This window comes from Labeo rohita, unplaced genomic scaffold (genome assembly GCF_022985175.1).
Source record: "Labeo rohita strain BAU-BD-2019 unplaced genomic scaffold, IGBB_LRoh.1.0 scaffold_62, whole genome shotgun sequence".
NCBI classification, from domain to species: Eukaryota; Metazoa; Chordata; class Actinopteri; order Cypriniformes; family Cyprinidae; genus Labeo; species Labeo rohita.
In genome coordinates, this window is record NW_026129546.1 from 44,499 (window position 1) to 59,053 (window position 14,555).

Genomic DNA, 14,555 nt, shown 5'->3' on the forward strand with positions numbered 1-14,555 from the left:
CGATCGATTAATCAGTATCGGCAAGTGTGGTCCAACCTAGTTATCGGTATCGGTAAAATCCAATATCGGTCGACCTCTACACGAAACCAGTTCTAAATGAAAGAAAACAAGAAACAAAAAGATTGAATTCAATATTTGGTGATAATATAGCATAATGACAGATTTATAAGCAATTGTTTGGAGTCCGGTTATTTTTGACCGGGAACACCACAAGTGTGACTTTTTGCAATTTTGTAAAAAATAAAAGCATGTAAAAGCAAACTTCCTGATTAATTCATAAAAATTACTAATCAGATGCAAATAGAAACCAGTCCTAAATGAAAAAAAAAAAACAAGTTGACAAAAAGAATGAATCTAATCTTTAAAATTTTCATTTTAAAAGATAATCCACTTTTATTCATTTTAGAAATATTTGTATCATTTTGGGGTGGGGTTTGCATTTTTTTTTATTCAATCCAGCACTAATACTACTAATATGTTTCCTCCTCCAGCCACCATTCGACCCGACTCAAGCACCCCCCATCAGTTTCACCCCTGCATCAGTTTCAAGTTTCGACTACCCACAGGGAGACTTTCCTGTAGGTGAGACGTTGGCTTTTCTAGTCAGAAAACTACTAGAGTTAAAAATTACTTTGATTTCATGAACAATTTACACAGTAAGTACTTGTTTGATATATATTTTTTGTTTCTACAAATTTCCATTTTTCCATCCTGAGGTTTTATGTTTGAAAGAAATTAAGATGGCAATAAATATTAATGTTAGTGTTTTTTATTAGTAGTGTCATTTTGCAGTTCTGAAAAATTAATTATGATAATTAACATTCTTATTTGTTTTAATTATTTGTTTATTTTAGTTCTTGAAATAGTAATATATGAAAACTAAAAATATAACAATTAAAACCTGATTAAAAATATAAATAAATACTATAATACTATACTAAAACTACTAATACTAAAACTAAAATAAAATTTACAAAACTAAATAATACAAAAACAACAAAATTAAACCTAGACCTGAACTAAAATTTCAATGCAATTGGATGTTATGAAACATAAAACCTAAATATTACAATAAATAATATAAATATTATTATTATTAATTAGAGGCCAAGCATCGAAGTTGCGAAGGCACCTGTTGCATCCGTTCCCATTATTAATCTTCTGTTTCTTCTATCACTCTTGCCCATAGAACCGTTTGTGGGAAAGTTGTGGCATTTGGCACACTGATAGAGGACAGTCTTGACATTAACCATAGCAAGTTTGGAGTCTCTCAAACTCTCTAGCGCCACCACTTGTCCAAATTTTCACTCATGTTTATGCTCATAACGCTTGAACTGTAAGGCACAGAAGAAAAATTCTCTTACCGAGTCAAATGGACAGCCAAAATTAAAAAATCGTGAGGTTATTTGTCATGTTTTCTGAATGACTCTTTCACAATATGAACCCAGTGAATCTTAGAATTGTCATTTTGGAATATGGGCAGGGGAACAGTGTGGTTAGACCAAGTGAAACAAAAAAATAAATAAACTGGTGGGTTTACAGTACCAATAGCGATCATTCAAAAAATTACGATAATGAAAAACGGTCAAGCAACCAGTTTTATAAATGTGGACAACCTGTGATGGACCCCTGTTATAAATGTTATAATCTCTCTTCTGCTGCACATGCATGCGATCTCACACTGGATTTTAAACACAGCAAACTTGTGTGAACTAACCCTTTAGCAAATGTCAAGGTTGACTTTTATTACTGCTCTTGTGATGTTGTTTTAATGAGGGAGAAGACTGTTAATCTATTATGTAATCCTCAGGTTTTACACACACCCAACATTGTTTGTCCTCTCTTACAGGTGAGAACCAGTCAAAAGTTAAACTATTTCATCAGACTGTAATTTGTGAAAGGAAGAACTTGAACAGCAAGGAGAGAAAAGCTGTGTGTGGATTAGTTTAAGAACAGTTCGGTTTAGTGCTTCCATCTAGAGATATAATGGATTTATAAACTGAATGAAGTTTGTATTTGATGATCTTCATTGTTGAAACAGAGGTAGGTTTGAACACATTCTGTATTCATTTTCATACATTGAAAATCCAATTTGAATCTGAATGTGTAAATACATATATTTGTTTGTATTGTAAGAGTTTTTTTTTTTTTTCAGTCACACAGAGCAGTAAAAAAAAACAGAACTATCCTGTGACAACATGTCCACATCAGTAGACTAAAAGTCAAACAATAATTGATGTAAATGTAACAAGTGATTTCTCAAAGCATCTCTGTTGGCTCTGAATGTAAAACTGTGAAAAAAAGATTCAGAATCTCAACACAGTCATTAATGGATTCAGACACAGACTGATTTTAGGAGACATTTCTGAATCTATTGAACTGAGAGTTGAGATGATCAGCTTTTGACAGGTGATTATTCATCCAAAGTCTATCAGGTAAGTGTAGTCTTTCACTATATGTTATAATATTAAATGCATCATAAGAATTCATAATGAAGTTTTCCTATTCATTGTTCCTCTTGTGTGTCTAAAGAATTTGTTTATTTATTTATTTGGCCAATTCTGAAGCACTACCTGTGAAATGAGTCTATGTGAGAAGAGAGAGGACGAAGAGGCTGTTCGCAAACATAAGGCAGCATCTCCAGAACCCAGCTGTGTGTCAATGAAGAGCAACGAGTCCGTTGGGATCCCCCCTAATCTCAGTGATGGAGTAGTGAGCTCTAACCCTGAGTGAGTATAAACATGATGAATATGATAAACAAGCATGTTCACCCATAAACTCACCCTGTTATCATGGATAAACCAAGTACTGCAATATATGTAAGTGCAGCAATCAAATACAGTATGAAGGAAATATTTTCAGTCATAGAACCAATTCTTGAGTTACACAAATTCTGATGTGAGGAAACCAATGATCCACTATCAGCATTAGATTAACATAAATTTTCTGAGATGATCCTGAGCACAACTGCCAAAATGTTTTATCTAATTCAGGGGTGCCCAAACTCGGTCCTGGAGAGCCAGTGTCCTGCAGGGTTTAGCTAAATCCCCAATTAGACACACCTAAACCAGCTAATCAAGCTCTTATTAGGCATACACGTATGCTAAAAACTTCCAGGTAGGTGTGTTGAAGCAAGTTGAAGCAAAACTATGCAGGACATCGGCCCTCCAGGAGTGAGTTTGGACAAATTCCCTATTTCCTACTGGCTCTGAATGTGAATCTGAAAAAAAAGAAGTGAAAGTTGAGTTGTACAGCTTTTGACAGCTGATTATTCACCCAAAGCTTTGTGTCTCAGAGTGTGAATGTTTTCAGGAAAGTTTAGTTTCTTTTACTATAGGTTTTAATATTAAATGCCACCTATTATGCGCCTTTTTACAAAATGTAATATATGTTTTAGGTGTCCTCAGAATGTGTCTGTGAAGTTTCAGCTCAGAACACCCCACAGATCATTTATTTTATAATTTTGAAATTGGCTATTTTGAGTGAAAGCAGAAATGTGCCGTTTTCATGCATGTCTCTTTAAATGCAAATGAGCTGTGGCTCCCCACCCCCTTTTCCAGGATAGTGCTGTCTTTACAGCTTGTAACTCAGATACTCTGGCAAAATAATTTGTTTGATTTCGATTATAATGTCTATCGTGCTGAAATCATGCGTTTTAAAGCCATAGTTTAAGCATCTGATATAGTTTTCTGAATGCGCACATCTGAAGCAAGCACACAGAAAATGGTTCTCTTTCATAAACAAGTTTATGTTAAAAACACGCACAAGTTACAAAAGCACAATCGGTTATGTCTGTGAAGTTAAACAGCTGGGAAAGAAATCACGTTTATATTAGATCTGTGTATTAAGTGACAGCAGCTTAATATACAGTACTGGTACAATACTGTACAATACTGGTCATAGCTAGTCAGCAAGCTGGTTTTAGGGGGGTTTTGGACACTTCCTTGGCTGACCAGGCTGGTCTTAGCTGGTCAGGCTGGGAGACTAGCTGGAACAGCCAGCTAAAACCAGCTTGACCAGACTAGCTAGGCTGGGAGACCAGCTAAAACCAGCTACTTCCAGCTTAAGCCAGCTAAGACCAGCCAAACAGCCTAGGCTGGTTTTAGCTGTGTGTGTGTGTGTGTGTGTATGTGTGTGTGTGTGTGTGTGTGTGTGCACCTGGTATTCATCACGTTATGGGGACCAAATGTCCCCACAAGGATAGTAATACCAGTAAATTTTGACCTTGTGGGGACATTTGTGAGGTCCCCATGAGGAAACAGGCTTATAAATCATGCAGAATGAGTTTTTTTGAGAAAGTAAAAGTGTGCACAGTCTCCTGTGAGGGCTAGGTTTAGGTGTAGGGTAGGTGTAGGGTGATAGAAATTAGGGTTTCTACAGTATAAAAACCATTACGCCTATGGAATGTCCCCATAAAACATGTAAACACAACGTGTGTGTGTGTGTGTGTGTGTGTGTGTGTGTGTTTTTTTTTTTTTTTTTCCAGCAGCGGACACAAGCAATAAAATAAATCAACAAAAATAGCAGGAAACCACTCTCTGCTTTGTACTGAATAATGTTTATAGCTTTAATAAGAAGACACATCTTACTTGACTGCTGTTTTTTAAAATGTTAAATGCTGTATCATGAAAATAAACATGGCAGATTGTGTGCGGCTCACTCAGGGTGGTGTCTCAGCTAAAATGGCAGTGTCCGCTAAACAGTCGTGGGTGGTGCGTGTAAAGTGTGATGTCACATTTCATGGATTCTGTGATCGACTTGCTTTGAGACAGTGCTTATGATATATGAGCATTAATAAAAGGATGGGTGGATTTTTATAATTATAGGGTGGTTGTGTTCACATGCTGCCAACACACATTTATGTTCAAACAACATGTAAAAGTGAATTCTGCACAGTAGGTGGCCTTTAGGTGCGTCATAATATTCATAATGGCTTTTTTTCTATTAATGTTTTACTCTTGTATGTCTAAAAAAAGTTATTTCAGTTTTTTTTTTTTTTTTTTTTTTTTGAAGCACTACCTGTAAAAGGAGTCTCTGTGAGAGGAGAGAGGAGGATGTTCACATATATAAAGCAGCATCTCCAGAACCAATCTGTGTGTCTATGAAGAGCAACGAGTCCGTTGGGATCCCCCCCTAATCTCAGTGATGGAGCAGTGACCTCTAACCCTGAGTGAGTATAAACATGATGAATGTGATAAACAAGTATGTTGACCCATGAATTCGCTGTCTCATCATGGGTAAACCAAGTACTGCAATATATGGAAGTGCAGCATTCAACTACAGTATGAAGGAAATATTTTCAGTCCTAAAACCAATCCTTATGTTACTTAAATTCTGATGTGAGAAAGTCAGTGATCCACTATCAGCATATAGAGTAATATGTTTTGTCAAATTAGAGCTCACAATTTGGAATATTTGAACATGTTTTGTCTTGTTATGTATTTTCACTGTTTCTGTTCATCTTACTGTTTCTGCAGAGTAAAGAGAGATGATGTGATTACATCAGTGAAGCCCTGTCTGACCTGCACTGACTCTGACTGTCAGTCCCTCATCAGACAGAGAGTCAATGATCAGCACAAAACCAGCCTGAAGAACAAGTATGAGAGATTATTTGAGGGAATCAGACTAGAAGAGAATCAAACTCTCCTGAACAGGATCTACACACAGCTCTACATCATAGAGGGAGAGAGTGAAGGAGTGAATGAAGAACATGAGGTTTTACAGATGGAGAAAGCAGCAACAACACAAGACACTCCAATCTACTGCAATGACATATTTAAAGAAGGAAATGAGAAAGGTAAAATTAGGACTGTTCTTACTAAAGGCATCGCTGGAATTGGAAAAACTGTCTCCGTGCAGAAGTTTATTCTGGATTGGGCTGAGGGAAAAGCCAATCAAGATGTAGATTTTGTGTTTGTGCTTCCATTTCGAGAGCTGAACTTGATTAAAGATCACCAGTACAGTCTTCACAGACTTCTGCTGGATTTTAATCCTGAACTTCAAGATCTGGACTCAAAGATTTATGAGGAGGGTAAAGTTGTGTTCATCTTTGATGGTCTGGATGAAAGCAGAATCACACTGATATTTAAAGATGCTGAGAAAGTTTGTGATGTGAACGAGTCTTCATCAGTGGGTTTGTTGATGTCAAAACTCATCAGAGGAGATCTGTTTCCCTCTGCTCTCATCTGGATCACCTCCAGACCAGCAGCAGCCAATCAGATCCCCTCAAAATACATCAACCGTGTGACAGAAATTCAGGGATTCAATGAGCCTCAGAAGGAGGAATATTTCAAGAAGAGAATCAGTGATGAGCATCAAGCCAGCAGAATCATCTCACACATCAGAAGATCAAGAAGCCTCCACATCATGTGTCACATACCCGTCTTCTGCTGGATCTCAGCCACTGTGCTTCAAAACCTTCTGAAACAAGATGACAGTGCAGAAATCCCTCAAACTCTGAGTGAAATGTACATCCACTTCCTGCTGACTCAGATCAATATGAGGAATCAGAAGTATGGTGAGAGAAATCCAGAGAAACTCCTGAAATCCAACAAAGATGTGATTGTGAAACTTGCTGAACTGGCTTTCAATCAGCTGATGAAGGGCAATGTGATGTTTTATGAGGAAGACCTGATTGAGAGCGGCATAGACGTCACTGATGCCTCAGTGTATTTTGGCATCTGCACTGAAATATTTAAGGAGGAATCTGTGATTCATCAGAAGAAAGTCTACTGCTTCATTCATCTCAGTTTTCAGGAGTTTCTAGCTGCTTTCTTTGTGTTTTACTGCCATGTCATCAAGAGTGAGAATGCACTGGAGTTGTTTCTGGATGACGAATATCTGTGGTACCGTCGGGAAAATTCTCTGTATGAGCTACTAAAAGCAGCAGTTGATAAATCCTTACAGAATAAAAATGGACACCTGGATCTTTTCCTGCGGTTCCTGCTGGGCGTCTCACTGGAGTCCAATCACAGACTCTTACAAAATCTACTGACACACACAGTGAACAGCTCAGAGAGCATCAGAAAAATCACGCAGTACATTAAAGACAAAATCAAAGATGATCAACTTTCAGTAATGTTATTTAACATTGACAAATCCACCAATTTGTTCCTTTGTCTGCTGGAAATGAATGATCACTTTCTGTACAGAGAGATTCAGGAGTTTGTGAACTCAGAGAATCGCTCAGTGAATCAACTCTCTCCTGGTCACTGCTCAACAGTCGCCTACATGATTCAGATATCAGAGGTGCTGGATGAGTTTGATCTGAAGAAATACAACACATCAGATGAGGGCAGAAGGAGACTGATACCAGCTGTGATAAACTGCAGAAAAGCTCTGTGAGTACTGGTTATGTGTAACAAATATAACTTGCCTCCATCAGCTTCCATCTTCTGATCCCTCTCTCCTATTTTTTAAGTGTACACACCTGCCCTCAATCAGGGCTAGGCCTGGGCGGTATGATGATATATATCTTGGCAACAGTATGAAGTGACAAAGTTTAATTCTAGCTTTCCTAACACACCTGAAGACTTTGATTAGCTGGTGTGTTCTTAGCATCACAGGGCCGCTTAAAACTATGAATGAGAAAATAAACTGTGGGACGTGTTGGATGTTAAAAGCACAATAACCTGAGAAAAAACTCAATGCGGTGCTCGCTCACACACACCCAGAAAGCTATCGGTCAAATACACACAAAGCTATGTTAGAATTCCTATCTTCACTTAACTGTTTGGTTACCAACATTCTTCAAAATATAGTTTTTCTTTAATGTTCATTGTACAAAAGAAACTCAAAGACGTTTGGAACAACTTGAGGGTGAGTAAATGACGACATAAGTATCATTTTTGAGTGAGCTATCCATTCAAAGCTGCAGTACATAATTTTAGGACCCCTAGCGGGTGAAACATAAAACTGCAAGTTACTCACAGACTAAAGCTGTGTTCACACTAACAGCGACTTTTGTCGCTGCATGTCGCCAAGGTCTGGTGATGAGGTTGCTAGTGGGTGTTCTCACTACTGGTTGCCTTGACAGCAAATCAGGTTTCTTGCTGCTAAATACAAACATATTGGAGGCAAAAGACTAAATATAATATACACAGAGTTGGGGTACTCGGACTCGAGTACAATTTTTAGGTGATTCAGACTTGCTTTACTCTGACTCATGCCTTTCGGACTCAGAAAATATGAGTCCATTCGAGTCCAGAGACAGTTGACGGAAATGTCACTGACTCTACGCATTATCACGAAAGTGATATTCAGTATTTGCATGTTTGTCCAGAAGGCTACTTGAAAGCTGACGGGACACAGAACGTGTCTCTCAGTCAGTGTGTGAATGCTGAGTTCTCTTTCGCTTCTAATAGGTTCTGTTACTGCTACACACATGCTCATCTTAGATACTATTCATGTGAATGAAGTCGGTTTTGTTTTAAGTAAACCTGAACAGTTGGGAAAAATACTAATGCGTCAAAATATTTGATCTGTGGGTCAGATCTTAAAGCGACAGCAGCGTAAACCTGCAGCGGCCGACCACGTCATAAATATTAATCAAACAACAAAAGAAAAAGAGAAAATCACTCACTTTTCTTGAATGAATAACTTATTAACTTTAGTAAGAATCATATTTAATGTATACAGTGAAGATTTTGCAGTGCTTTATTTTAACATTTATTACTTCAACAAATGTCTGTAGTAGTAAATATGATTTCATTTGTATTTTTGATTTAATATATTTATTTATCCGTTTGTTTGTAAGTAATAGGCGTACTTGGAGTATTTACTTGTCTTCAGTAAGCTTGAGAATGTTTTACTTACATTAGTTGATTAGTTTTTGCTGTATTAAAATTATTATTATTATTTAAAACATGGTGGCAGTTTCTAGCTTCAAAGAAAAAAAAAATGTTATAACATCTTTGCAGCAATAGTTTTAATGGGTCCCAAACCACCTTGGGTGTGTATGATTTTCAAATAATTTAATGGCACATCATCAGTTTTTCTTTATATTATGTAATTTATTGTAATTAATGTAACTAAATGCATTCAAAAATAAAACAGGTGTGAGTTTGCTGTGACTTATGGGAAGTATATGTAGGGCTTTAGACACAGTGTGTGCCATTGTAAAGACTAGGTTTATCCCTCACAGCCTCATTTTCATTCAAGAAAAAAAAAGTCATATAAAACCCAAAACACAACCACAGCCACAATCAGAAATAAAAGAGTTGAATTTTCTGCTCTTAAGGTCCCATTCACCAAGAGACCTACTCCTTTACACCTTGAATTTACCCCTTGAAGATACCCTTAAATTTATACATTTACTATGTCAATGAATAAAATCAAGTACCGCCCAATAATTTATCACATTCTAAAACCTGTTTCACTCTGAAATATGCCACAAGACATAAGTCAGCCATAACTTCTATTACATGACTTTAAGTTTGCTAAGCAGAGCATGGACACTTATGAGATGTTGTGAAATCAAAAATCAAAATGGCAAGATCCACTAGAGGGTTGCTTTTCTTACATTTCAATTGACATTGCGTTTTTCTAGTTGTAAAGGTTAAAAACAGGGGTGCCCAAACTCGGTCCTGGTACTTGGTTTAGCTCCAATTTGCCTCAACACACCTGCCCAGGGGGTTAAGGCTAGAAGGAATACAGCTCTAGCTACTGGGTATGCGCACATCAAACTAACATTATTTTTGTCATACTGTACAACAATAAAACAGTTTTTGTATTATAGTAAGGGCTAATTTTAGGGTTGGGGTAGATGTAGATGTTAAAAAAAACACAATCCAATAGGTAGAGCAATTAATTTCTTTGTTAGTTTCCGATCAATGTTGTATCCTTCTAGCCACAACCCTGCCAGGGAGTTTCTAGTATGCATATTAAGAGCTTGATTACCGGTTTCAAGTGTGTCTAATTTGGGCTGGAGTTAAACTCTGTAGGACACCAGCCCTCCAGAACCAAGTTTGGGCACCCCTGGGTTAAAACAATGTTAAGATACTGACAAACAGTAGTGCTTACTTGGACTCGGACTTGGCCCTTTGGGACTTGGTCTTGAGTCTGACTCAGCCCATTTTGGACTCGGACTCGTCTCGGACTCGATTGGTTAAAGACTCGGACTCGACTTAGGTGGACTCGAACCCAACACTAAATATAGATATAAATTAACAAAATAACAAAGGCCAAGAGTGCTGCACTGGTCACTTGCACACTGCACTTGTCACAATTCTGTATTGTTAAAGGCGGTATATAAATAAAGGTGACTTGACTTGACTTGACTTCAGTAAATCAGCTGTGCTCTTTGGACATATGGAGGTAAATTTCAACTGAAAAACAAAATATTCCAAGGCACTCATGTAGAAAAAAAGCCTTTAATGGACTGGGTTAAATCATTAAAACAATTAAAAGTGTAGATCTACACGTTTCGGCATACACAGCCTTCTATTATTTAATGATTTAGCCCAGTCCATTAAAGGCTTTTTTTTTTCTACACGAGTGCCTTGGAATATTTCGTTTTTCAATTTACATACATATAAATTGAATTCGTACATACAAACAAAAAATGAATTAGAAGCAGAGCCTACTTTTTTCCATTACATATGTTTCGCTATGGCTGAGAGGAGTACCATCACATGAGCTCAACCGTCATCTTTCCTATTAGCTGTCGTTCCCGATAAATGGCTCTGTCAATTCTGTCACTCTTGTCACTGGAAATTGCCAGCTCTCCACTGAAATGAATGGGATGCCTGTCGCTTGTAGTGTGAACAGGGCTTAATATTGTTTGGCTGATTATGTGAGTTGGGCTTTGGCTCAGGTCTTCAGCACAGATTAATATGATGGGTTGAGGTGTACCGCTATACCCACAGGTTATTGATTATTTAATCAGAATGAATATTAATAACAATGTTATAATGTAAAAAATACATATCTACATACATTATAGATACATATTTAAGAGCTAAATAGCAACATATTTGAGATGATTGTCAGTTAGTTTTATCAGTTTTATTCTATGTTATACAGACTTGCTGGCTGTAATCTCACTGATCAGTGTTGTGAAAGTTTGTCTTCATCTCTACAATCATCAAACTCCTCACTAGTAGAGCTGGACCTGAGTAACAATTACCTCCAGGACTCAGGAGTGAAACTTCTCTCTGATGGACTGAAGAGTTCAAACTGTCAGCTCAAGATACTGAGGTGAGAAAAACAAATAAAGGTTTACTTGGTTATGAAATTAAATATGCCCTCTGCTCTGGTCCTGATCTCCTGGATGTTTGCAATGTGTCTTTGTATTTGTATCAGCTTGTTGTTATACAAACTTTTTTTAATGTTTTGTTTAGTGGTTTGACAGTTATTTCTTTCCTGATTAAAATATCAAAGTAGTAAGGAGCGGGTAATTCTGTATATATACAGCCATGATGATAAATGCTACTAGCACATTTGCTATATTGCTTTAATACATTTACATGTATTCATTTTGCAGACACTTCTGTCTAACGTGATTTTAAAATGAGGAACAAAGAGAATATTAAGAACATAAGACAGTATTAATCATGAGTCCAAAGTCATATTCAGAAAAAAACAAAAATCAACACACCATCTCTACTTTATCAAACGATATTTCCTCCTGTGTTAATAGACTCAGTGGCTGTAATCTCACTGATCAGTGCTGTGAAAGTTTGTCTTCATCTCTACAATCATCAAACTCCTCACTGAGAGAGCTGGACCTGAGTCACAATGACCTGCAGGATTCAGGAGTGAAACGTCTCATTGATGGACTGAAGAGTCCAAACTGTCAACTCAACATACTGAGGTAAGAAAAAAAGTTGACTTGGTTTTGAAATTAAAGATGATCTTGACTGTGTGTGTTTGTAGATTATCTGGCTGTATGATGACAGAGGAAGGCTGTTGTTTTCTGGCTTCAGCTCTAAGTTCAAACCCCTCACACCTGAGAGAACTGGATCTGAGCTACAATCACCCAGGACAATCATTAGTCAAGCTGCTCTCTGATCCAAACTATAGACTGGACAAACTCAAGTATGTTCAACACTAACAATCATCTTTTCACATGTATTTGCACATGTGTGTGTGTGATAGAGGCTGTGAATCATGAGCTACTTAAAATCTTGGAGGACAGACCAATAAAGATCTCAAAGGATCTCATCAGTAGAGACAACTTTGATAACTTTTAACTTTATAAACCCACTCTAGACTTTTCATTGTTTCAATTTAAAAAGGTTACCTAATTTTGTCTGTTTACAATGATTTTTACATAAAATCGGACATCTTTTGTTGTTATAGTGTGGATCATGGAGGAGAGTTCAGGATTAAAACAGGACCACAGAAATGTAGGTCACAAACACACACACAAATACCTTAATCATTATTGTTGTTTTGTTGTGTTGGGTCAGTTCATCTCAACTGCTCCAAAAATTATAAGTTGGAAAAATTATTAATATCATTCAGATGTAATTATATTAACATAACCTAAATTCAATTTCTAAAGAAAAACATTAAAATCATATGTATTTTTAATAATTAAATAATTGAAATAATTGTATGACGACTTAGTTCCCTCTTTGAAGTTTGCTGGTGTCCAAAGAATGTCCAAAATATTTATATATGTCCTTTGTGTTACACTTAAAGTGTTGAGATAATTTTATATCTCAAAGAGCTATGACCATCTAAATCCAAAATATTGAGGTTTTCCGTTAACATGCATATAACGAAAATTTATTTTGGGCCATAACACAAAGACATTGCCATGGTTAAACTGAGTAAAATAAAAACAAACAGGTGGTTTTGTAATACCAATAGTAATCACTCCAAAAATGAGGAAAATTAAAAATGATCAGGCAAACAACTACAATGTTTGGACCACTTCAGATGGACTAACCCCTGTTAATAATGTTCTACAGTAAATTTCTCTTCTTCTGTAGATGCGTGTGATCTCACACTGGATTTAAACACAGCAAATGATTATCTCACTTTGTCTGAGAGGAACAGAATAGTGACACTTGTGTCAGAGAAGCAGCCGTATCCTGATCATCCAGAGAGATTTGTCGAGTGTCATCAGGTTCTGTGTAGAGAGAATCTGTCTGGACATTGTTACTGGGAGGCTGAATGGAGCGGGTTTGGGGTTTATATATCAGTGACGTATAAAGGAATCAGCAGGAAAGGGAACGGCGATGAATGTTGGTTTGGATTCAATGAAATATCATGGAGTCTGGACTGCATTAATAACAGATTCACACCCAGACACTATAAGAAGAGCACAGTCATATCTGAACAGGGTCAGTGTTGTAAGAGAGACAGGCGCAACCTACGGAACATTTCTTTTAGACCGCACAGGATCTTCTCAAAACACAATGTTAAGCGAAAGAGACCACCCCCTAGTTTGCAAGTTGCGCCTCGGAGCCCCCCCGAATGCAATAGCAGCCATTGTGCCCCCCCAAGAAATGCAAATATTGTGTCGTCTGGAAACAACTCTGTATCTACCCCTTCATTCTCTAACAGAGTAGGAGTGTATCTGAACTGGTCGGCTGGTGTTCTGTCCTTCTACAGCGTCTCTGACACAAACACACTCACACACTTACACACATTCAACAGCACATTCACTGAACCCCTCTATGCTGGATTTGGAGTTTATTCTGATAGTTCATTGTCTCTGTGTGAGATAAAACAGCCTCCAGTGAGAAACAACTGAGACACATATGCACAATTGAGTGAAAGAAATACATCTGAAATACAACTTTCTTCTCTTCCTAATTTCAGTGTGGCAATGGAAATACCTCCTTTGGTAATAGAAATTGACTTCTATTGTGCTTTTATGAAGACAGTGGTATTCGGTTCAACAGGAGCATTGTTTCTGAGCACTGAGCGCAACCTGGAAGAAGAATTTGTTTCACAGTGGTGTTTCGTTCTTCAGTTATTCAGCACTTGAGTGAATGATTCATTCATGATTCAGTGACTTGCTAAAAACCTGCTGGTGGTTTTAGTTTTATATTCAAAAATGTAATTTCATTTTTCCCCATCATTTCATTCTCTATTTTTATTTCGAACAATAATCTTATAACTGTATGCAACTGTAAATGCATTCATGCCACCTGTGAGCTGCATTCAACAGTTTGCGTAAATGCATCTTAATGTCACTTCAGATGCAGCTTCTGTGTCATCAGTGCAAAGATGGATTGTGTTGACACTGATTTCACTGGATTATTCTAATTATATTGATTAAATGTTAGAATTTGACATAGAAGATGATACATATACAGTACATTTTATAATGAATCTATTTTCATTTACTAGGTAAAAATGTCTGTGCAAATAAATTTGAGGAAGTAAATACTGCACTTTAATGGAAACATTTCTGACACATTTATACTGTAAAGTATTTAACTTTATAAGCATATAAAACTCAAAACATTTCTTGTTTTATTACAAAATGTGTTTTCCTTTTCTTTCAAAATGGATTAACACTGTCACAAATAACGAGTCATAATTTTATAAACGTGGGCAAATTTAACCTTAACTTCCAGATTACCTGACTTTATACA

At 36.9% G+C, this 14,555-nt stretch overlaps 1 protein-coding gene across 1 annotated transcript; it reads left to right on the forward strand.

Moving 5' to 3' along the window:
• The first annotated feature begins 2,580 nt into the window (after positions 1-2,580).
• LOC127161340 (NACHT, LRR and PYD domains-containing protein 3-like) lies at positions 2,581-13,873 on the forward strand. Its single transcript, XM_051104030.1, is given in 10 exon segments — positions 2,581-2,729; positions 5,014-5,128; positions 5,130-5,170; positions 5,478-7,340; positions 11,023-11,196; positions 11,639-11,812; positions 11,875-12,036; positions 12,301-12,347; positions 12,939-13,277; positions 13,485-13,873. Coding segments are annotated over 10 exon segments (3,285 nt in total). The 3' UTR covers positions 13,706-13,873.
• The last annotated feature ends 682 nt before the right edge of the window (positions 13,874-14,555 follow it).